The 25,201-nt window shown below is 39.0% G+C and overlaps 1 protein-coding gene across 1 annotated transcript in view; it reads left to right on the top strand.

Annotated features, from left to right (window-relative positions):
- Positions 1-13,600, top strand: part of opn7b (opsin 7, group member b) — a 63,160-nt gene extending 49,560 nt beyond the window's left edge. The window contains exons 5-6 of the mRNA XM_085782223.1: positions 7,106-7,440; positions 8,374-13,600. Of these exons, the coding sequence (XP_085638349.1) occupies positions 7,106-7,440; positions 8,374-8,874 (836 nt within the window). The 3' untranslated portion in view covers positions 8,875-13,600. The remainder of the gene's footprint in view (positions 1-7,105; positions 7,441-8,373) is intronic.
- The last annotated feature ends 11,601 nt before the right edge of the window (positions 13,601-25,201 follow it).

Genomic DNA, 25,201 nt, shown 5'->3' with positions numbered 1-25,201 from the left:
GCTTAATTTACATGTAACCAATCCAAGTCCAATTAATGAGGCAATATGGATTAAGTCATTGCATTCCAATAACAAAGCCAATACCATTCAATGATCAATACCATGTACTAATAAGTAGACACTGAGTTGTCCATTGCTTTGTCAGATTACTTTACATTCAACGTTAATTTTAATTGCGTGACATGTTACAATAGTGTGCAGTCTGATGTAGCAAGGTCACTGATTGGTCAGTGGTGTTGCCTTGAAGCAGGAAGGACCTGTGGTTGAACCCAAGTCTGGTTTGGGTTTCCACTGCTTTATTTGTGTGACTTTGTCCTACATGGCAAAGTTCTGCAAGTTAGGTAGAAAATGATAATAATGAAATCCTCTTTAGTCACAATTAAAAGCACATCATTGGAGGTTGAATGTTAATTAGTGGCATTTGCAAATTAGCAGTTCTGTCAATCAGCACTTTGAAATTGTCAATGGAGAACAGGAAAACCAAGACATCTCCAAGGAGGCCAATCCATTGTAATCTTAAAACATCCAACCTCCACTGCTCATATAGATGTTTCTGTAGATTTCCTGGTGATCAGTGGAGACGTCTGTGAAGATTTCAGTGTTATTATGCAAATGAATTCTGATGATGTTCAAGGGCAATAATAAAGTCGACTAATTAATGAGTTAGGATTGCTTTCTGTTTTGGATTAAATGTATGCTATCATTCATTTTGGGATTTATCTCTCTCTCTCCCTCTCTGTCTCTCTCTCTACATGTATTATTCCGACAAATTCCAATGCTGATGGTGCTCCACACTCTTGAAACCATTGTAACCAAGTGTTTCAGGGGTCAGCACCAGGGACCGACACTTCTATCCTAAATCAGAGAAATAAATGCCTAGAGGTGAAATACAAAACAGCTCCGAAATCCAGTTGTAAATGAAAGATGGAGAGAGGTGCTTAAAATGCAGACATAGCCTCAGACTTTTGGACCCCACTGTAAGTGGTTTGATTTTGTTTGTGCAAAACATCCCATTAACATTTACTATATTGATCAAGCAGGCAGGGGTTTAGTGTTTTGCTCAAGGGCACATAGGGCATTGCACTTGTTTATGACCATATGGTTACTGTAATGGTCTGTGGCATCTCAGTAATCAGCCAGTTCCACTTAAGTCTCCAGTCTTTCAACATGTGTGAATATTAGCGCCTGTCACTGCATTATGGTATGACTGTTAAAGCAGCAAATTACTAATTACACAAATTGCATTATTAATCTTTCAGCCAACAAAGCCGTTGATGATTTCCTGAATATGAGCCAAATCCCTTTAAGCAGCACAGTTGAGTTAGTGTCCAGTGTTTTTTTTTTATGTACTCTTAGAATAACAATATTCAACCTTTTATGGCATAGATTGGCTATAGCTATATGTTTTAAATGGTAATTGAGTTCAATATTTTTCAAGAATCATCCATCTTTCCTAATTTGCTAATTAAAACCATCATTAGACTTATTTTGTGTGAAAATGATAACATTTGTCACAGAGCCACTTAGCCATAATTCATAAATCATTCATCATTAAATTAATTAATAGACATCAAATGTGCAACATGTATGAAATGGTGGCAGTAATTTAATTTCACTCAGGAGCACTCTTATTGCCTCAACTCTGCTCACCTGCATATTCTATGAATGGGTGCAGGGGTGTGGTCTGCAGCACAGACAGTTCACCACACCAGGAACCTACGTCCTTCCTCTACATCTAACTTAAGAAGGCCTTGGACAAATTGTGCACCAGTAAGCAACTCAGAACTCAAATTATAAGTCTGTTCCAGACTTCAGTGTGTTCAATGATTGCTACTAATGGGCACACTATAACTGAAGTCAAGGCTGTGTTTTTAAAAGGCTTCTCTTGTCTGTTTTCCAGTGGAACACAGTCTATAATGCAAAGTGTAAAACCCCAGAGACTACAAGCCTCACAAATAAAAGTGTTTGAAATGCAAATACGCACAAATAATTATTCCTTCATGAGACTTCCCTGCAAGGAACCTTGCACAAATATACACACAGACCCACTATTACGACACTGTCCTCTCATTTCTAAACTAGTTTGTGTAACGTGGCCGTCAGCTCCCCCAGTCAAACACATAGACGTGCTTTGCACAGAAACCAAAAAATGACCCCCAATCTGTCCCAGAAAATAACTGAAGACCTGCAGCACCAGCAGTTTCAGACCATCTTGCTCTACCTACTTGCAAGAAATGATCTCCATCAGCATTATGTTATGGCTTGTCTACTCAGGAGGCATCGTATCCACAGGTTTCAGTTATCCACTGCACACTGTGCTGACAGAAGAGATTACGTCTGTTTTAATCAATATGGCACACTTTTCTTCTCTACTCGCTTTTCAGATGGAACTGACCTGAAGCAAAATTTTAGGCTTTAAGTCCATCTGCTGCCATTTTACAGACTTAACTGCATGACCGTATGTTGAACTCTGAGTCAAGTCCAAACAACTGAGACTTCCACATCCTGTCTAGGTTAAAACTGAAGCTGCTGCAGCACTGACCTGCTCTGCTCTAGTTTTTTTCTGCAAGGCTTGTTAGTGTGAGTGTTTCAAGTCAGATTCACCAAACTTGCCTAAATGCACAAATTTAATGTAGAGGTGCATCAGCAGAGATTTGATAATTAATAACGCTTTGTTTATGGTAATGGTTCATGCTAAATAATTGTCATACCAGACAAAAGCTTCACACTGTGGAGCCTCAAGTCCTGCTGTCAGAAACTAGCAAGCAAAAGATGACAGATTTAACAGAGTCAGTGTTCCTATAAGAGGACACAAAACAACTAACCCTTACTGACTGCAAGTGACAGGCCTGAAAACTGCAGCAGCATTCACTTTCTTTGAATGTACTGGGGAATATGTCCTTCACATCATACCGAAACCGCTCCTGTTGTGAGCGCATTACTTTTTAAAGCCTACTGAGAGTGTATATAAATTTGAACCACAATAAAAGAAAAAATAATAATAATAAAAAGAAAACATTACTTTTAAAGGGAGCTCGTTATCACATGAATAAGAAGCTTGGCAATGACAAAGCAATTCAATCTACCACATCTGGAGTGGGTTTATGAAGAAATTACAAGCCAGTTCCTGGGAATGTGTTGTATAAACATGTGTAAAGAAACCAACAGTGTAGACACTGTGTATGGAGAAATGGCAAAGATGTCAGGGGATTGGGTTTTAGGCTACAGACAGAAAAAAAAAACTTGAATATTTATAGTTCGCTGACACAAGGTTCAGTTTCCATATGTGGCATTATGGGAAGATTATCACTTTAAATTGAACCCGGGCTTCTGTATCAGTAGTCAAAGGACAATAAACTCTGGGTTAATTGGGCTGGATGTGTGTGAGTGAATTTTGTGACTCACTGAAATTTACATTAGCTACATCACATTTTCTCAAATATGAAAAAAGTTTCTATGCTGCTGTGAAAAGAGGAAAAGTGCTAAAAGACATCCTACTGGGATCTTTATCTGGAGCAGGGAGTCTGCACAAATTTCTTCACAGAACCGATGTGAAAGCAAACTATTCCTACAGAGATTGGTATCGCAAGTTAATAAAGTGCATCACTTTAACAAACACTTACCAAAATTATTCAGTTCAACCTTTAGAGCTACAAAATTAGAAAAACAAGATCTGCAGGGTCTTGAAATCTTATATTCTACCAGCCTTTTTTGCTAATGAGCAGTCTAATGTTTTTCTTGTATGGTTCGGGTGGTTCAGGGACAGTTGTTAATATACAATTAAAATACTTCTGTCTGTGCATTCAAACATGTTGACACTTAACGCAACATTCATACAAACCTTGGAGGATAGGATGTCAGTGTGTAACTGCAACTGTGTGTCATGTTCTTCCTGAAATGTCCTTGAGCGAAGCGCCAAAGGACATGATATAGGGTGCATCGGATGAAACGCATAGGTAGCAGGGGTGATGGAGCGGTGGGGAGATGGGGAAAGCATGAACGTGCTTTCCTCTTCCTCTCTTCTATTAGCTTTTTGTTACAGCTGAAGTACCTCACGTGGATATTGCTATTCCAAATAGACCCTTGCTGACAAATTACCCTGCTCTTGGTGATCTAACAGCAGTGCATGGATCTAGTGCTTCCTGTTTGGTTTAATCTACAGCCACCCATGAGCACTGATGAACTTGTGAACGTTGGATCGAAGTCCATCAAACAAAAGACCAAGGATGGATGGGTTGGCCGTGTTCTCCGCAGGAGGACTCATCCTCCCTCTCTGTAGTTGACTAAATCAGAGTCTAATGAGAAGAGGGGGATGGGGCATGAAGAGAGGGGAATGAAGAGGGGAGTTGGGGAATTGCTTTACAGTTAAAAGGGACTGACGTACAGTTAACTGACAACAGAATCAATCAGTCCTGATGTTAAGTAGTATTGGTTGTGACAATCAAGGCCTCTCAGGTTCCATTGACCTTAAATGGATATCAATCACAGTTTAAGTCAACATCACTCATAATAATCTGGCAGTGTATGAATGGGACTTGGAGTGAGCACAGTGAACTAAAGGGTAGAGCTGCTATCAGCATGTTCATTCAGCACAGATTCATGGAGTGACTGGTCCCTCTCTGCACAATAGGAACCAAATTTATCGCTTGACAATCAATACAGTGAGACCCCGTGCACTCAACTCTGGGGAGATATCTGGCTCTTTAATTGCTAAATGCTCCATTTTGTTCACCAGCTACAGTCACTGACTACGTCTGCTTGCTGCCTGCTACTGAATGTGCATTGGCTTGTTGTTGTTTTTACAGTGAAAACAGTTGCCTGCTGTTACTGAAAATGACACTATGGGTGCAGAATGAACAGATAAATAAGCTGAAATCATCACTATGAACATTTCATCCTTTAAAATTGTTTTCATGTTGTGATTTGAAATATTATAATTATGCAAAATATTGACTTTAGCTGTTTTAAAATTTCAGCCCTGATTCATTTGGCGACAGCTGCTGTGCTGGAAATAAAAAAATAAAAAATAGGGAATAGCAGCTGCTTTGGCATTTTAAAGTGCAGCCAAACCAGCTCAATTTTGTTTTATTAGAGAAATTGGTCATAAGTTATTTCAAAAGCCATCTGATTTCATGCTGTGCACAGAGCGAGTATAGTTCTCCAACCAAGAGAAGATGTGCATCTCGCTGCCTGCAGCTCCTCATCTAACAGCACCCTGTAAGCTACAGTACTCCCTCTCATCCCAACACTGCCTTCCAAAGTCAGCTATCTGTCAGCCATTGTTTTGTTGGCAAGTAGTTGACAAAAAATGTATGTTATCTTACACACACTTTGGATAATGGATGGTGGTCAGTTAGGGTTAAATAACATGGCACTTCTTCACATTAAAAGCCAAAGCTGTTTAATTTGAAGCAGGTTATTGAAAGATGAGAGAGGTTAATTACTGGATTTAAGTATATTAAATGGCTATTTAAAGTCATTTAGAACAAGTAATCCCTTTGTCAAGGTTTTTTTCAAGGTTTTGTTTTGAATTGAAGCTCAATCTCAATAAGCCTCAATTTAAACCAACCATAGGCTATGTTAAAAATATAACCAATGCACTGCAGTTTGCACACAAAAGGGAAAGATATCGGATCGATATTGGCAAATACCATGAGGTGAGGTGATCAGCATCTAAAGCAAAAAAAGTTTGGTGCATACCTATTTAAAATGTAAGAGCACATGTCTGAGAGCTTTTGTTTCAAATTGAGTTCAGCTCTCTGCGTAAAGAGGGCTCAGGTTGAATCCTTCATGTGCCACTCAGATAGCTGAAGAAGGGACGCGTCACATCAGATAAAAGCTATCTGGAATAGCCAACCAGCCCCCTTTCCCCAGCACCACGCAGTTCAGCGACTTCCACAGGGCTCCTTCACCACCATCACACCCTCAGCTTGAACTGTCAAAGGGGATGACATCCAGCTGAAGAGGCTGTGTGGTATCATAGATAAGGCTCACTCTGTTCTCCTCCTCGGTGATTCCACACTGAAGAAGCCCTTGTCTAAATCAATTACAGTCGACTCTTAGGGGCTGCTTCACCATTTCCCATGGATTCCTCTTATTCAGACTGTGGCACTGGAGCATAATGAACAGAAATGCTTCATTAATGCTGCATGCACACAGTTAATAGGCCCTAATATGAGCAGAATACGGATTAAACTGTATCAGTTTTGTTGCCACAGCTTCTTGTAAAATGAAAACGTGTTAGTGACTTTAATTTGTGTGTTACATAATCACTTAAACATCAGGAAGTACTGACCTTACGTCATATACACTCATGACTTTTTATGTTTGTATAAGTTGCAGTCTATTCATTTCTTGAGTAACATCATGAGAGTACAAAATATTGGATTTTCACGATTAAGATGCACTTACTTACTCTCCCACCCTATTGTAGGACATTAAATGCTAGGTTTGAAGATCACAAAGAATATGTTGTGGCAAAAGAACTCAAACTTTTTAATTAAATTCTTGTGCAAATAAATGTGAGATGAAAAATGTTCTATCCTTGAATGAAGTTATGAAAAGTGTTGAGTGCTCTCTGACGGGTTTTGTAGCTTTACCGTGAGTTTTTCTTACATACTTAGGCCTCTAAGTAAACATGCCAAGCAGCTACTCTCCTTCCAGACAGAATAATGTTTGCATTTGGGTGCACAGCATTATGAAGATTACTACCCTCACACGTGCATTCCTGGGGGCCATGTGGCGCTTATGCAAACACATCAGAGGTCAAATCAAATTTTCCCTGGCCAAAACAAAGGCTAAACTGAATTGATCTTCATCAGTGTTATCCGTGGAGGGCACTTCATCCTTCATCATCCTAGGAACATTTCCAACCAAGTTGTTCATCACTTACTACACAATATCTCTCCAATTCCTCCTCCTCCTGTCCTCCTCTCCTCCTCACTCATTGCACATTATCAGCATCAGGTAACAAGACTCAATATGCTTCAGTAGCATATTGTTGCTATGCTGCTGTTTCTGTATCCTTCCTCTATGTCCTCATCTGTCAGTAATCACTCCCCCAACTCTCCTTCCTCTGCCCCTGTCCGGTTTCTACTGGTTACAGGTAACAAGTTCTCCTACTGCCACGCCTGCCTCCTGGTCGCCGGGGTCTGGTGCTACGCCGGGGTCTTCGCTGTCGGTCCCCTGTCGGGCTGGGGAGAGTACGGGGCCGAGCCTTATGGAACAGCCTGCTGCATTAACTGGCACGCGCCCAGTCAAAACCCTGCAGCTATGAGCTACATCATCTGCCTCTTCTTCTTCTGCTACATCGTACCCTGCACCGTCATCTTCCTGTCCTACACGTTCATCCTGCTGACCGTCCGAGGCTCCCGCCAGGCGGTGCAGCAGCACATGTCCCCACAGAACAAAATCACCAATGCACATGCACTTATCATCAAGGTAAATGCATACTATGGGCTTTATGCACAGCTCCACAACTTCCTGAAATAAGCCTGCTCGTTTATTTCATGTCTTACATTATTGGACCAACTGATTAAAGGGATAGTAGCATTTTTTTTTAAAGTGGGGTTGTATGATCTACAAATAGCCCCTAAGTACTCTGATTGCAGTAGAAGACTCTCTGCACTCCTCCCGTTAGCAACGCCAGCCCATAATAGCCCTGCCCAGAGATTTACAACATACATTGTTGTGAACAGACCCAAAGAAACGGCCTATTTTCACGGCCTAAAAGAGTTTTACCTGAAAAAAAATACACAGTTCCATTGTTCTCTATGATATAATTTTTTCCAGCCCTTCAAAGTGCAGGAAAAACGCGGAGGGATACTCACGTATCCCTCCGCCCAGGGTTAGCGCCCGCCGATCAGCAGTTGGTTAGGTCCAAATAAAAACTGCGTTTTTCCTGCACTTTGAAGGGCTTGAAAAAATTATATCATAGAGAACAATGGAACTGTGTATTTTTTTTCAGGTAAAACCTCTTTTAGGCCGTTTCTTTGGGTCCATTCACAACACTGTATGTTGTAAATCTCTGGGCAGGGCTATTATGGGCTGGCGTTGCTAATGGGAGGAGTGCAGAGAGTCTTCTACTGCAATTAAAGTACTTAGGGGCTATTTGTAGATCATACAACCCCACTTTAAAAAAAATGCTACTATCCCTTTAATCCAGGTGTGCCTGACCATTGTTGTGAGGTCAGACACACCTGGGATTAATCAGTTGGTCCAATAATGTAAGACATGAAATAAAGGAGCTGTCTTATTTCAGGAAGTGGTGGAGCTGTGCATGAAGCCCATTGGCTCACTCTTCATCATTATTGTTTAATATGTTCTTATATACACAACAAATATATGAAGTGTGGTGTTGTGTCTCCTTCTCAGCTCTCTGTGGCAGTTTGCATCGGTTTCCTGACAGCATGGAGTCCATATGCTATTGTGTCCATGTGGGCAGCCTTTGGTAACCCAGCAACTGTACCACCCATGGCTTTTGCTCTGGCAGCTATCTTTGCCAAGTCCTCCACCCTTTACAACCCTATTGTCTATCTGGTCTTCAAGCCCAACTTCCGCAAGTCCCTGTGTCGGGATGTGGCCCTGTGCAGGAGTACAGTGTGCGGATGTCTGTGTCAGCATAGTAACGCACAGAAGGGAACTTGCAGGCAGCCTCACGGCAAAGAAGAGTGCAACTCTACAAGGTTGTCCAATGGGCTGCCAGACAGCCACAGGACCTGCAGACACTGTCCTTGTGCTGAAACTGTAACCGGTGCCAGAGAAAACCTTACAGACTACAGTCCACAGCAGACCGCCAGGATACTGAAAGGATCTCTGCAAAGTGAGGTGGCTGTCAGTCAGCTCTCCAATGAGATGCAGAGCGACTTCCTTTAGAAAGAAAACAACACAACAACACAAAAACAGTGAAAAGGTGCAAGAAAATGAGAGTGGAAGTTTAAAAAATAGCAAAAAATGAAGATTGAAAGACACTAACCGCAGGTTGTGGGAAACGTGATTACAAACAAAAGGATCAACAATGATTGAAGGAAAAAAATGTTGCAACTCTAAAGGTCAAAGTTTAAAAACCAAGAACTTGTTTTATGCCTCAAATATGTGATACTGCCAAAAACATATGACTAGAAGGGTTCGGGTTAGAAGCCAATACAGAGGGATGAGTGAGTCAAACAGCCAACATGCAACCACAGACGTGTACATCAATAATTCATCAGGTCAAATTAACTTGCATCAATAACTACCTGATCAGTTCGACTGATCAACACTAAGGAAACAAGACTGAGAATCAATGCAAATCAATTCAGGCTGGATTTACAGGGAGGAGCTGATATTGAAACGTTGTACTCCTTTAACTACCTTTTATGTATTTATTACAAGTACTGTATTTGATGATGTATTTGATGTTATACGTATTTATTCATGCATGCCTCAAATTGAAGGACCACAGGGTTGCAGTTGTTATCTTATAGTAAATAAGTTATGTCTCTTCATTCCCAAAGACAAATGGTAACAGGTATGAATTAAGCCCCAATTATGGTGTGTCAGCCTCCATATTCACTTTCATGAACCAACCCTGGCAACGAAGGACAGAGGTTAAGATTTGGATTAGTGATTTGTTATGTGTGTAAAAATGAAGATGAACATTTTACTGCAGGGCTGTATTGATCTTCTTAAAAGAGGAGTTACCAATGTCAATCTTGCCTAATTGTTCAGAACAAATGGCATAACTGAAATATAGAAGCAGAAGACTTTGTATGACCAAATTTGTACGCTCCATGAACTCTTTTCTCTCCCTGTCTACTGTATTTGGAGACAAAAATGCTCAAGATCGCAACAAAAGAACAATTTGAGCATCTAACCAGCATAAAGTAAGCCATGAACTTCAAACTGAACAAATCGTTTATAGCACATATAGTTAATATATAAGTGTTAACATTTTATTTATTTATTTTATATCTAGAGAAATCTGTGTACCACTAGTATTAGTCAGATTTAAATCATGTCATGTGCATTTTTTATCTGATGGAAGCAACATCTTTATCTGTGACAGCCAGGTTGCAGTTATATGGCCGTCTGTGGCTGTGCTCCAGATTAATTCAGTGGGCCAAAGTTTCCCTACAAAGGACACTGCCAACTTCGCAGGAACATTGTGCAATTTATTTATTATTTATGCGTGCATATGTTTCTAATGTGCCTCTCTGAGCATGTGCTTTCATGGGCAGAAGTACAAGTGTGCAGTTCCTCAGAGAAGGAAGCCTGACACAAACGACAAAAAAAAAAAAAAAACAGACAATGCTGAAATGAGTATATTAAAAAAAAACATGTTCCTGAAGCCATTATAACAAAATAGGAGAAATTAACTGCATGGATTTAGGCAACTTGTTTTTAGTGCTGCTCCTGACTGAAAAGGAGCTGTTGTTCAATTCAAAGGCATGAAAGACACACGACTTCGCCTCAGCACCTGCCAAATTTATACCAATAAAAATATGCCCAGCGAGCATACTTGAGCTTAACCGCAGTGTTTGTCCAACAAGCAGTTTAGCACTTTTCCCATGGCAGCATAGGTCATCAAATGTAAGTACAAAAAGACCCGCCATGGACGAGATTAATTAGATCTGCTCAAGCGCATGTTGTGGTTGACTTGTGTGTCTTTCATGCCAAGCTGAGATCCCTTTCTTTGCCATAGTGAAAGGAAATATTGCAGTTCTTTGCAGTTTTCACAGACACCTGACTATAAATACAGTTTCCATTGTATTCTCTTACCTTGCCAGAAAATAATTTGCTTTAAGTCATGCAAACAACCACGTCAGCACAGGCAATGTATTCTGCTGCTTGGCTGCACTCCGTGAATCACTGCTCCTACAATGGTGGTCACTTCTTCAACTGAAACCAAACCATCTTTGCCACCTGAACGAACATCCCGCCTGGGGTTCGGGTTAGGGTGAGTCAATCTACTGTAGACCACTTTTGAGATGGTTAATAATCATTTCCATATCATTACTATGCACCTCACTATATTCTTGCATCAGCACTAGACATGAGGTGTAATTTAATCTAAAATGAAACTGGTTTGATATCTTCATCAAACCAGAGCCTGAGGCAACACACCTCCATCAGTACACACTTTTTTTTTTGTATTGCAGTGCTGTTTTCGGTCTAAATGTCCAAATTGTTTTACTTTGAGTGTAGGAGTTCCCCACCCGATCTCAGAATCAATTAGACCAGAGCTTAGTTCAACTTTGCACTGTTACTCTTAAACCATCATTTAGTGAATCAAGGAACAAACATGTGAGAAACTTTACTGCTGTGAACAGAATCACTGTTTGCAAAGACAACAGGATTTTCCAGACAGTTAATAATTGTCGTCTCGATATTTCCTTCATCTTTCTTTCATCTACTATGTAACAACTATTGTATACAATTACATGGATGTACAGGGTAGCACCTCGTTACTGAACCATTGAACCAAAAGGTAATAAGTAGCCAATCTACAGTACACATGATCTTTCTCTGAGAAAAATCTGCACGATTGTAGTACTTACTTCTCTGGTATGTGAAGAATGTTGTTGGTTTCATGTTGGCTACAAGATTACAGTAGGAGAAAAAGGGTATAAAAGTTGAAGGATAAGTAGACTGCAAGAAGAAATTCATGCTGGAACCAAAGGTTATACAATATAGAACGTCACTGGTTATGGTCACCTTTATACTCACTGTAAAAGCCTAAATGTTGTTTTGGATGTTCATATTTTTTCTACCGATATGCAGGTTACCATGAAAAGAACATACATATCAGCGACTTGGCTTCCAGCCCTGTGCTGGACGGCCTTTATTCTTGAGCAAAGACAGACGTACAAACCAGGAAACACAACTGTGAAAATCTGATTCTGATGTCTCTTTTTTCTATTCTGTTCAACTCAAGGAACCTGGGTGTTGTATCACTAGCCATTCCCACCTGGGTCATCTTCACTGGCTTCACTCATTCTTATAGTGTATAGTATATATACACTTACACACACACATATACAGTATATATGTATATATATATCAGATGTCAGGGATTTCATGTAGACATTGGTTTGCATGTATGTAGATATTATGTGTATGTACAGATGCTAAATTTATCTCATACATTACCATGAATATCAGCCTAAGTGTATAATGAGGGGATAGAGAGACCCCTTGCAAGTGTCTTGAAATGGGGGTGATGGATTTTATTTTGTTATTTCAGCTTCTGACTGGTGGCGTTGAAAAGTATTTCCATGTTTTCTCTTGTTATAAAAGGTTTTAGTGGAAAACAGCTTCCAGGTTTGCAGCTGGAATCTATTTTCCTTGACCCTGTTAATAGCTGTGGGAGAGACTTAGCTGAACTTACATCCTAATGGTAGGATAAGTAATATTACACAGCCATCATATGATGGCCATTACTTTTGACTATCATTATTTAAGATGCATTTACCATGTGGTGATACTGGGCTCCACAGAGACACAATAATCCAAGCGAGAAATTTAATCTGTTATGAGGTTATAATATATGCAGCTTCTATGAAGGTGACTTTCTACCTCCCAATTAATCATGGAATGTATTTGTGGCTCTCATGGCTGAAGTAGAATTGGAGATATACAGCTTTTAATGTTAAGGAAAGTGTTTGTTGTGATTACAGCCGCTTGGATGAGCAGTTTCCTGCAAGCGATTTTAATTATGTAAAAAATTAAAGAGCTGATGGGTCGGAAGTGTGCATGAAACTGCTCAGTTGGCTGAAGTTATCATTTGTCCACACATCAACAAATCCTGATATCAACACTTTTGTTAAACACACTAATCTTAACTCTTTTTTACTGTCTGAATCTTACCTGTCAAGATGCAGCCTTGGAAACATGACAAAGACTTTGTTAATCGCATTTGGGACATTAGACCCTGAATCAGCAGAAATTCCTTATGCAGTATTTATAATGCTTTATAGCACACTCACTGAACTCTCTAAGCCTATGCTGGGTCTGACTGATGTGATAAACCCTATACACACTGCTCTCTCTATACGTCTGTGCTAATCCGCTGTAAATAAAGTTAAATGTGATCAGAAGGATGCAACTAGAATCTGAATCTTCTGACTGCAGCTGGAATGCAGAGTCTTCGTACGAATCCCTATTTAGGACCAGAGCGACGACGAGCGTCGGTGAAGGCCCTATTGTAATTGCAATTTCCTTTTGTCTTCAGAAAAGCAAACACTCTGTCCTCAGGAGATTTGCACTGTTTTACTCTGTAAATAAAAATACTCACACACGTCAGAAGTATTGCAAACCCTCTCCCCCAGTTTCTAAGACACAAACAAGGCTGAATGTATCCTGTTGTAAATATATGTATGTTTGTATATGGAAAAAAAGTCTGTCTATCAATCTATAAAGGTTTTAAAATATTACTACATTATACTTATTGAAATGATTATTATTGTTGTTGGTGAAGTTTCAGATGCACTGTGAAAAATGTTTACATTTTTTTTTTTTTTTTTTTTTTTTGGAAAAAGTATTGAGGATTGTATGAAAAGTGTTCAATGCATCTATCCAGGGCACATCATGTGTTCTGGGATAAAATGGTATGATAAATAAATATAAATAAGGATTCCATGAATAAGAATAGTTTATGTTGCCTTTCATTCATTGTTTCATTGTTTTTTAATAGTTAGAATGGATCATGAAGATACAGTATGCCCTCTTTTAGCTAAAGGAGTTTACAGTCATGCTCTGGCACTGAAATTACTGTTATATAAAATAAAAGTATTGGACAAAGTACATTTTCTCAGATCACCAAAGTAAGGATGGATTATAAACAACGCAGGTAGTTGCCATGGCCACAGTGTGTACTTACATATTTGAGGAGGCACAGGACAATAGATTCAGACCCTGCAAGAACACACCAGGGCTTTGCTGTAACACTTAATCATGATACACAAATCTGTGCTTAAGAGAGAGAGAGAGAGAGAGAGAGAGAAAATGCTGTTCATCATCAGTCAGCAAGCCGGAACAAAATGGTGATCACTACCAGGGCCGTTATAGGGGAGAAAGGTGATGATAACTCTAGGGGCCCAGCGCCCAGTGGGGCCCATAAAAAACCCCAGTAGTCTAATCTTTGTATGACTGATTTATTCTGCGTAAGACCCTGACTAATACTCATAGTACACTGTAAAAACTCAACATCTTTCCAAGAATATTTGTCTTATTTCTTGTCCAAATGTGTCATTTCTAGTCAAAACTAATCTCTTTCCACTTAAAATAAGACTCATTACCTAAAAATTAACTTGTTTTTAGATAATTTTCACTTAAATTCACAATAAATAGAAAAATCTGCCAGTGAAAGTAAGTTTTTTGTGTTTGTAATAAGGAAGAAAAACTGCTTGAAAGAAGTAAAAAGTGTCTAAAAACAAGCTACTTTTAATATGATGTGTCTTATTTTAAGTATAATGAGATTTGTTTTGACTAGAAATGACATTTTGACTAGAAATAAGACAAATATTCTTGCTAAGATACTTGAGTTTTTGCAGTGTAATGCTGCATTAGCATCAAAACAAAGTAGGCTAAATAAAAAATGATAATACATACGTAGTCTAAGAAAAAAAAGTGGAAAAGTTAGGGGGAGGGGCCCACTTTAGTATTCTTTAAAGGGGCCCAGAATTCCTAGCAACGGCCCTGATCACTACAGCTGAGTATTGAAGTCAGTACAGAAACGCCTCAAAGACTTTGGATTGGATTGTACTTTATTGTCCTGAAGGGAAATTTGTTTTGGGCTCGGAGCCACTGCATACACAAGACAATACATACGAGACATCCATACAAAATACCTTCACACCTTTAACACGCATTCAAAACAGTGAAGTGAAGGGTGCTTCCACTCTATTACAAATACATAGGTTAGTAAAAACAGTCTGTAGAACTGATCAGAACAGCAGCTCTTTAAGTTAAAGTGCTATCTATGTGCGCTGTGGTTCAACAGAGAAAAACTAAACCAATAGAATAAAACCAACAATACATAAATAAACTAGAGTGCTACATTGCATATAAAGAAGAATTATATGATCAAGAGTGAAATAATAAAAATAATAATACAGTAGAACTATAAAAAGAAAAAAAAATGTAGGTAAAAACCGGTCGAATTAGTAAAGAACTTACAGTTCTGCCATTAAATGCTACATATTATTGTTTAGTGTTTTAATGGCAGAAGGGATAAATGAGTTCTTATATCTATTCAATCTACTTTTGGGGACTCTGAGCCTTCGTCCTGAGGGCAGCACATTAAACTCTGGGTTGAGGATGTGTGTCGGGTTGTTAAAAATCTTTTGTGCTTCTCTGAGCAGTGTTTGTTCTATGTAACATTTCAAGTTTAGCTGAAGCTTGATTTATTAAGCCCCTTTTCACACACACATATTTAAAAACAATGCAAAATGCAGATTTTCCAACATAAAAGTAAGAAAAGAAAATCAAATCCCTGGTGGTAAGCACATTTATGCCTACCTCCTATCATGTGAAGCATCTGGATTGTGTCTGGCCCGGCCCACCATCAATCATTGTGCCATAGGTTGACAGGTGAAACAGGAGAGAGTATCAAGGAGGTTAGCAGAGGAATCATCTGAGCGACTCGGCCACACGACCCTATGAAACCCCGGCTGTCTGAATCAGTTTTTATAAGACTGTCATTGGTTCACTGACGTCCCATACTAGAAATACAGTACATATTTATGCAATTGACTGCTTACGTATGCTGTTGTCTGTTCACCACCAACCCCTTCCCCTTTTCCCCTTGTTCTTTGCCATGTTTTTCTGGGTTCATATGTTCACACACACACACACACACACACACACACACACATGCACAGTGTCTTGGTGTGATCTCCTAGCAGGGTGACATGGATTTTTTAGCTCTAATTGGTTTTGTAACAGTGTTCTGCATCTCCAACACAGGACTATTGATTGAGATTTATGAGTATTTGCTGTTGATGCTGAGAGCCACGTCTTACTAACCACACTTCACTCACCACAACGCAGCCATTTCTGCCTCCTTATGGTTGCTGGGATAACCATAAGCATACTGGATGACCATCACAGACATGTAAGAAACAATGTTATGTTGGCATGCTGATTAAAATATGAGACTTGGTATTACCTGCTTACAGCCTGCTTCAATGCATGCAAAAAGGGAGATTAATGCAATGTAGCCGACACAGAAAAGACTGCATATGTGATCTTAAATTCCTATTGCAATTCCAGACTAATCTTAACTTCTACTAAAATTGTTATTCAACCAAAATTTTATGCCATAAAAATTACTCTCACTTTACCTGACTGTTGTTTCTTGATCATTTCTTTCACATTACTATATAATTATGTAATTACATGATCACCATGATAAAATGTATGTAATTTAAGGGTCACCACATACAGTACTGTGTGGAAACAAGTTAGAAATTAGAAATGAAAAAAATAAAGAATAACTCTCTCCATTTTTCCTGGAATCAATAATCTCTCATGAGAAGATGAAATATTAGCATTACATAATAGGCTTTGGTGTGATATGATCTCAGTCTTAATCTTAATCTTTCATTGTCATTTCAGCAGCATCTCTGACCTTGGAGAAATAGACCAGAGAGAACTTGCTTCTTACTATTGAAAAACAGTGCACACTGCCACTGTTTCTGTTCTTTGTCTTCTTGCACACCTGGCATTAACCCTGCAGATTTAGGCACAGGCGCGAGCGGTGGTAGTATGTGCAAACAGATGGACATGATCTGGGTACTGCACCTTAACAAGATGCCCCTGCTGAACAACCATCTGCCAAAAACACCCTCTGCCAGGTCTGCATTGGAACGGGGTTTCAGGATAGAGAGTTGTGTCTGAATGCGCGCTGAACTGCAGCAGTCAAGCATAATGTTTGTGTCAATCATGAATATGTCGCCTGTCATACAAGCTTTAGCTGATATGAAAAGGGTGTTATCATCTGAGGCAGGTTGCACATTTTGCTGTTACAGAATGTACATAGTATGTGAACATGGTGAATTTAAAAGAAATGACGAATGATTAAATCATAAATAATTATTCAATTATTTTCTCAGTTTGTTTGTTTTGGCAACAAGTACAGTAAATGCTCCAGTTCTTTTCCTTTGTAGTTTAACCTCTCGTTCACCTAAAGTGGGCATGCATCATGACCTGTAGGTTAATATCTGCAGCTTGTCTGACTCAGTTCAATCAAATATAAGACACATCAAGGTCTAACAGTAATGGCCTGTCAGAGCATGAAGAAAACAGGGTCTAACAGACAAAATGTATCTACGGTACATAACGACAATTACATCTGTTCCTGTAATCAGGTTTAGGATTGAAAGTATATTTTTGGACTTTTTCACCTTTAATTGATAGTATAGTTGAGAGAGAGACAGGAAATGGGAGGCAGATAGAGGGGGAATGACATGCATCAAAGGGTCACCTGATTCGGTATTGGATACAGGGCTGGCTGCAGTGAGGACTACATAGCCTCTGCTCTACCAACTGAGCTAAACGACGCCCTAATTTAGTATGTGTTACATTTTAATGATCACTCGTCAAGCATTTTAAAATATATTTATAACTGAAAAAAAAGAAAAGAAATCAAGTATCCCATCTCCACAACAAACTGGCATTACGTGACAGTATTTATAAGCACAGCACGTTAATGCCGGCACTACAATAGCAGGAGTAGGATCCTAATCCTTCTGTTCAATGCTTGCATTGTCAGCATATCCGACTGACTTCTGTATGTGCACTGTTAAAATATACACTGATGAGGCAGATAATGTCTGACCTTGCTGTGTTAACATAGAATTATGTGCATATATACATTTGATAAATACCAATTTCCTGTGTAAACAGCCAAGGTTGAAATCCTGGCAAATGTATTCCAGCGACCAGTTACAATGATGTTTTGATTTTTGTAATAGAAAGCTGAAATATATGATTATATTTATACTGCCAGAGCTTCCCTGCTGTATTTACTCTGTTACATGCTGTATAAACACTTCCATTAAAAATTCCATGAATAAGATAATGAAGTAGTGTAAGGTTTCAATTGTAGTTGTAATAGATGTTCCTCCCCAAATTCACCAATATGTCACTGCTTGTAGCTTGTTTCCCAGTATTATAGATTTGTATTTGTGTTCTTCTTACATTTAATTTGATCTTATTTGTTTATCAAGTCTGTCTCCAGTTCATTTTTTATCCTGGTGCTAAATGCCCTTCTCATGATGTGAAAATGTATCTTTCAAGACCATGAGTCAGGCGTTGAGTGCTGGTGCAGAATCCCTGAAAACAATTCATTTAAAGTAGCTTTCCGTTCCTACTGGCAACATTTTGCCAATATATATAACTTCATCTTTGAAAATTAAGATCCAATCATCCACAGCCCTCCACAGTATAACATAGCACAGGATATTAACCTAATTTGATTCTATGCCTGGCAGAGTATTGGATTAGATTAGACAGCTTTCAAATATGAAACAATATCACAACACAATGTTTACTTCCAGATATACAATGTGCATGCCCAAGGAAAAGTCTCCCTTCGTACAAGCTCCAAAAATGAAACAATATGTGTTTTATTTTTGTTAGGTACCAACAAAACATGGCAAATGACAAAATTAAAACCATATATTTATGTTGTGTATTTATTTTTGCTTTTAATTTGAAAAAAATAATCATACAAAAGATTTATTACACTGAATATAATTTCATCATTCCATGTTCCTCATTCAGACAACTGAATATCATCCAAGACAAAGGGATCTCCTCATATCACACCTGTCAGAATAATTATCTCTGGTAAAAATAAAAAATCTTAAGCCATACTGACACTAATATAAAACCAGACCAAAAACCCTGTTGCACCATAACAATTTTCTTTTCATCAAATTTAATGTTAGTCATGTTGTTGGACTCTTCAAATTCTCGTTCCTTTCAATTTTAAGAGGCCAGAAACAACATGACGAAAAAATTAAAGCAGTATTTTAATCCATGAAAATGAAGAAAACCTTTACCCTACAGCCTTGATAATGCATGGAAATACTGCATGGAAATACTGATCTCATCATTATATGTACTTAATCTATACCTTCGGGTATTTCTATGATGATTTTTTTCTTCTTTTTGAGTCAGATAAAGCATGCATTGAACTTGAAAGACAGTGATGTAAGAGACATTTTCCCACCAGACGGTGATTGCACCATACTTTTCAAATCAGTCAACACTTTCACTCGCTTTACCCAAGATAAAACAAAACTAAACAACGAAAAATAATTGCCATGATGAACTGAACTGCCATGACCTATGGGAGAGCTTTGGAAAATGGCCTGTAGTAATGTAAAGGATGTGGGCTGAAATATGCAAAACCACCAGCGTGATCCTTCAAATTTCAGAGTGCAATAATGGAGTAGAGATAAGACAACCAATCTACACTCAGCTACAGCTGTGATAACAAGCCTATAGGGGAGTGGAGTAAAACTGTACAGTGAGCAGAGTCAAAGGCTGAATTCTTGTCTGAGAAAACTCTTGAAAGAAGATCAATATTGATTTTAAGATCAAGTTTCTAAGAGCGTGTCAAACAAGTCAAACATGCTAACTACAGAGTATAATTGTATTCAGTCTGTTCAACTATGGTGCTTTGGATGCCCATCTTGGATCTTCACTCTACTTTCACTGTTTTTGTTTTCCATCTTTTCTACTCTGACATGATTAATTCCAACCCAGTCTCACTGCTGGACATCTGCCAGTCCACACCACACACACACTGTTTCCTGGGGCTTTTGTTTTGCAGACTTTGGTTGGAGGAGTGGATGAGCATCTGTTTGGGTCCAGGAGGAGAAAGAGTACCGCTACGCTGGGATTTTGTAAACCAATCATGTCCTATCACCTGGCCGGTCTCAGTTCTCCTGCCTACAAAATGGCCATCAGGAGGACAAGCTTCAGCTTTTCATACTTGGCTGACTTGTTCTTAACTAAAACCTGGCTCAGTGAGTCTGTCCTGGACAGCTCATTGCAGCTGCCCTGTTTTCATCTCCACAGAGCAGACTGTGCTACAGTATTCAGAGAAAGTGAGAGGAGGTGGAATATGATTTTACATAAACTAAGGTAGGTGTACAGTACAAATGTCATAGTGTTAAGACAAGGTGCTGTCAAACCAGAAAAACCTAACATAACTACACACTTTAACTATTATCTGCAGGTATTTTCCTCTTTTATTCCAGTAAGAATTTAAATCCCACGTTAGTGAGGCATAACATCTGGCTGACAAGATAATCTTTGACTTTAAAAAGCAAACCTAAGTGTTCAATATGCAGGCATTACATTCCCCTCTAGAGATAAAGGCACACTTGACACCATACTAAAGGGCATCTTTCAGCACCCTGCCAGCCTAGAAATGCAATCACCTATCACCAGAGTAGCAAAAAACACCACAAAACTGAAAAACTAATTATCAGCTAAAGACCCTGTGTCAGTGTAGAGAGGCTACAGCTATAGAAAACCATGCCCCAACACTGTGGAGATCAATCTGGCTGACGGTGTGTTTTCCTGTAGGTTTGATAAATGGAGATTCACACACCCCTCTCCTGCTGCATCTCTGACATCACACACCCACTCGCACCTTCTGCAATCATCTCGCCCCTCCCCTGACTTTCTACGAGACAGAAGATCAGAAGGGCACCAGGTCCAGATGGTGTGGTACCTTTTTTCTAGGGATGGGTGCAGGATTAAATGTATCCAATGTTACCAGTTCAGCACTGGAGAAATCACATCACTAACTCTTTCTGATTAAAAAATGTGCGTTTTCTCATTCCTAATCCAGAGAACATAACTCTCCAATACAGCTTGAATTTGAGGCAACTTCTCTCTTTCTCTCACACACACACACACACACACATACACAGATGCAAAATACCTTGTTACCTAATCACAATGACTGTGAGGTCTAAACATTCAAAATTGTGATTGAATTTCATTGAGTACATTATGTAGCCTGTGCTAGCAGCAGGGACCCCCACATGGAGTTCACTGAAGGATACAAACATGGGTTACTGATTACTAAGCCAGCTAATTTATGGTTGTGTTCATTAATTCAGTCTGAAATAATCAGGGCATCATCTGATCAGTTGTTGAAAATGTCCCATTACAGATTAGTCAGAGCAGGGATGTATTTAGTGATTTAGTGTGACATAGACAAACTACTGCACAGTGAAATTATTACATTAAATCTTTTGCCATATTTGTTCATACTGAAGCATTTAATGATACCGGAGAGTTTATATATGCATAATCATTTATTTGTACAGCAGGTTTCTTACATAGGCTTTATAACTTTGACTAGTCGTCACCCAAGCTCATTTTGACATTTTAATTGTAGTTTTTAAATCTGTTAGAATGATGCCATCTACAATCAATGAACAATGCTCTGCTTGTTCGTCTGTGCCTCCACATTCTGCTACTGTGCAAAGACAGACAGAAAGAGGGAAAGAGAGAGACATTTGGTATTATGTAAGAAGATGTGGACATTGTGGATATTGAATGAGCAAGTCAGCTTTCACTTCCAGTCAGCGGTCAGTGAAGGTATTGGGACAGATAATGAGACAGCTAACAGACTCAGGTAGAAGCAGTAGGTCTCAGTGCAGGTACAAGGAATATGCACTGCACTGTACTGCACCTTTGTCTCTGAGGAATATTAAATAAATGCAATGTTGTGTTAACACTCACACTGCTCTTCTTTATAAATCAGCACTGCCACCAATGTGTATGAATGCAGACAGAGAGAGAGATACGTATATATGTTAGCCCCGTTGCTCGACAATAACATAAACAAGAGCAAAATGATTAAAATGAGATTTCAACACCTTTTGACTATAATTAAGTCTTTGGGTCTTTTTTTAATGTAGGCAGATGATCCTAGCCTCGTAAACTAGCCGCTCCTGGAAATGCAATTCATTTCATTTCCGGGAGCGGCTGGTTTACGAGGCTAAGATGATCCAGGCACTCAACTCGAACCAAAACTACCCCTCCCTCCAAATGTTATCTCAGTGACAGAAAAATACAATGTGAGGACTAAGCTAAAGGACACGCTAAAGCCGGTTATCACATCAGATCACATCATACGTAGCCATAGTCGAGACCACTATCTTACTGATACACTGCACTACACAGGCCAGGGTAGAGTAACACACAAAATCTCATATACAAATCTTAAAACAAAGAAGAGTTGGAGGAAAATCTGACATCCTGGAAGAGTCTGAGATGGAGCCGAGCAAGATTGTTGATAATTCTGGGAGAAGAAGTAGGAAGTTTCATGCATTCACTGAATTTTGAAGGGTGGAAAATCCACCTTGTCAAATGGGCAGCTCAAATTAGAGCAGTGATCATGTGATTCAAGAGGTCCTCAATGTTCAACACAGTCCTAGAAAAGCAGCAGCTCCTAAAAAAAAGCTAGTTTAACCCATGAAAGTATTACTTTTAAATTCCCAATGTAATTCCATTACATAATTATTCAAGTTAGCTGTAATTCGATTTATGTTTTTATTTATTTGTTTGTTTGTTTTGCTTTTTTCAGGCTCTCTGCACTTAACTATTTATAAAGAACTTAATTACAGATTGAGCAGCAGCCTTGGATACACAGGGAAAGGTAGCGCAAGGATGATATGTTGCACAACAAAGACTTCCTTAAAGGTGTAGCTACAGAAATGGCCGTTTGTCCTGTTTGTCGCGCCGAGTTGTCACGAGCTGCAACACGAGTTTACCCGAGTAAGGAAAACGAATTTGATTGGTCGTTATCGAGCGGGCGGGACATTCAAAGTTTGGGGGGAGCCCGAGCTCCGTGTGTGTGTGTGTGTGTCTCAGACGTTTGATTGACGGATGACGGATCCAATATCAGTGGCTGATGAATCGTGTACAGGCTGACGTATAATCCGTGCGCCTGCATTATCCAATGCGAAAAAAAAAATTCACACTTTCATCCCGGATTTACTCAAAAATAGAATTTTGCACAAAGTTTGGCCTACATCGTCTGAAAGATGAGTTATTACACTAATTGTATGACCCAGAGTCGGCTCAAATTCAATTTTCTTTTCTGTACACCTTTAAGGCTGAACAGTTTCTCCACCTCTATACTGACAAAGATCATACCAATCCTCAAAAGACTGAAAGAGTCCATCACTGCAAAACATGAACATTCAACATTTGTTGCAACCATCAAACAGAGAGAGGGACCAACAGAGAGAGAGCCTTCCTGAATGAGTCAATGAACCCAGGTCACCTACACACACACACACACACACAGGCAATTCACAGGTGACACATGCACTACCATCCCGTGTCATCTGACCAGCAACCAGAACAGAGACAGAAACAACACAGACAAAAGAACTGATAAAAGCATGATTTTCTAAATAAAGAAAATGCCATTCACTCATATTACAACTGCAAATCTATGTGTGTAAGAGGACTCACCTGTTATTATTACGCCTGTTGACTTTTTCCCTGTTGCGTCCCAGTCACCAGTCAGGTGATGAATAAGGAAAACGACGCCCATCTGACGTCAGCCTCTTGTGTGACCTGCTCACCATCCCGGACTTGAAGCCTCCAGCATCAGACAGCAAACACAACAAGCTTGAACTCCTGCCCTTTGGCAGAGGCTGTAGAGAGCACAAAAACAGTTTCTTCTCACACATCATCATTCGGATGAACGGTTCATCTCATGTAATTAACTTGAGCTATACTGATCATAAATGGTAGAAGAGAAGCAGTGTCAAGTGTTTTACAGTTTTTAGAGATAAATATCTGTAATGCCTGACACTGTAAAACTGAACATGTATGACTGAGGCCAAAGGCAGAATTTAAAAATGGTTAAAAGATAGCACTACAACTTTTAAAAGGTTGAAAAATGATCAAAGCATAAATGATATGGCCTTTAGATTCCTTAATAGATGAAAGTAGAAACTACTACAGCACTTCTCTTTACGATACAGAGAGGATGTTTCCTCTCTCTTAGCTGTGGTTACAATTTTTATTACATTGCTTTCTCAAAGTGGTTGTTGTGTTTATCAACAGTATCTGTACAAAATATATTTTTTATTCTATGTTTTTTTTCACTGTTTATCAAAATACATTGTAAGTTATTTCCTTTTCCCCACTAGCATCGGTTCTACACAACTCAGTTACCATCCATTCAACATGATGCTGATGCCATGTGATTTCCATGATTCAAAGAAAATGAAAGAGGAACTCTGCTAAGTCTGACCACATGACCAGGGCATTACATAAGGACAAAGACTCTCCTTTGTTCTAATTTGTATGCATAGTTATGTCAAATTTACTAATTTGAGCAATTAAAAGCCTGGCTTTGTATACATATTTCATGATCTCTGAGAAAATACAATGTTATCCTTTAGTCAGGGAATAGCAGTAAATTACATTAGAAAGTCGAAGAATGGGATATTGTGGATATCGTGTGTTATCTGAGCCTGAGAAGAAATTGTTTGTTTCATTAATACCAAAGCTAATAAGGATATTGTTTTAGATGGTTATTTCCAATAGCTTTATTTGATTAAAAAATTCTTAGTGAATGTAATTACTGCAAAATAAATTGTTTAGAATATCCACAGAGGCTCGGTTACACAAAGGATAACTGGACTTCAAACAATATTTGTCTGGCTTTGGAAAGAACTGTGATTTGTGATATTGTTCCTCCTCAAATTTAAAAAAAAAAAAAAAAAAAAAAAGCTTTTGAAGTTGAGCATTGCCCTGCAGCTAATATAAAATTTATGCTCTGAATAAAAACAAATAGTCAGTGAATTACGGATGGACTTCAGAGAGTTTATGCAACTGCTGTTGGGGTCAGAGTGACTCACCGACAATCACAGAACTCTAGCATGAAGACCATAGACTGCAAGTTTGGTCATAGAGAATAAAAATCAATGGATGGATGTCTAGACCAAGCCTCCGTACATTGCTCTCTGGCCTATAATACATTAAAGTCAGTACTAACACTTTATACCGCCTGCAGTGGCTGACATGGATAAAAATAATCAAAATGTTTATATTGATACTTAGCTAGCCTAACCTGTGTAAGCATTCAATTAAGAGGCCCAGACTCCATTCATGGCAAAAAAGGCCACATCCATTGTGATCTTGGAACAAAATGTCACTAAGTAAT

The sequence above is a fragment of the Trachurus japonicus genome, chromosome 7, assembly GCF_045865225.1.
Source record: "Trachurus japonicus isolate A0001 chromosome 7, Traja_1.0".
In the NCBI taxonomy this organism is placed as follows: domain Eukaryota; kingdom Metazoa; phylum Chordata; class Actinopteri; order Carangiformes; family Carangidae; genus Trachurus; species Trachurus japonicus.
The sequence above is the reverse complement of the archived record's forward strand: the minus strand, read 5'-3'. Positions and strand labels throughout refer to the sequence as shown.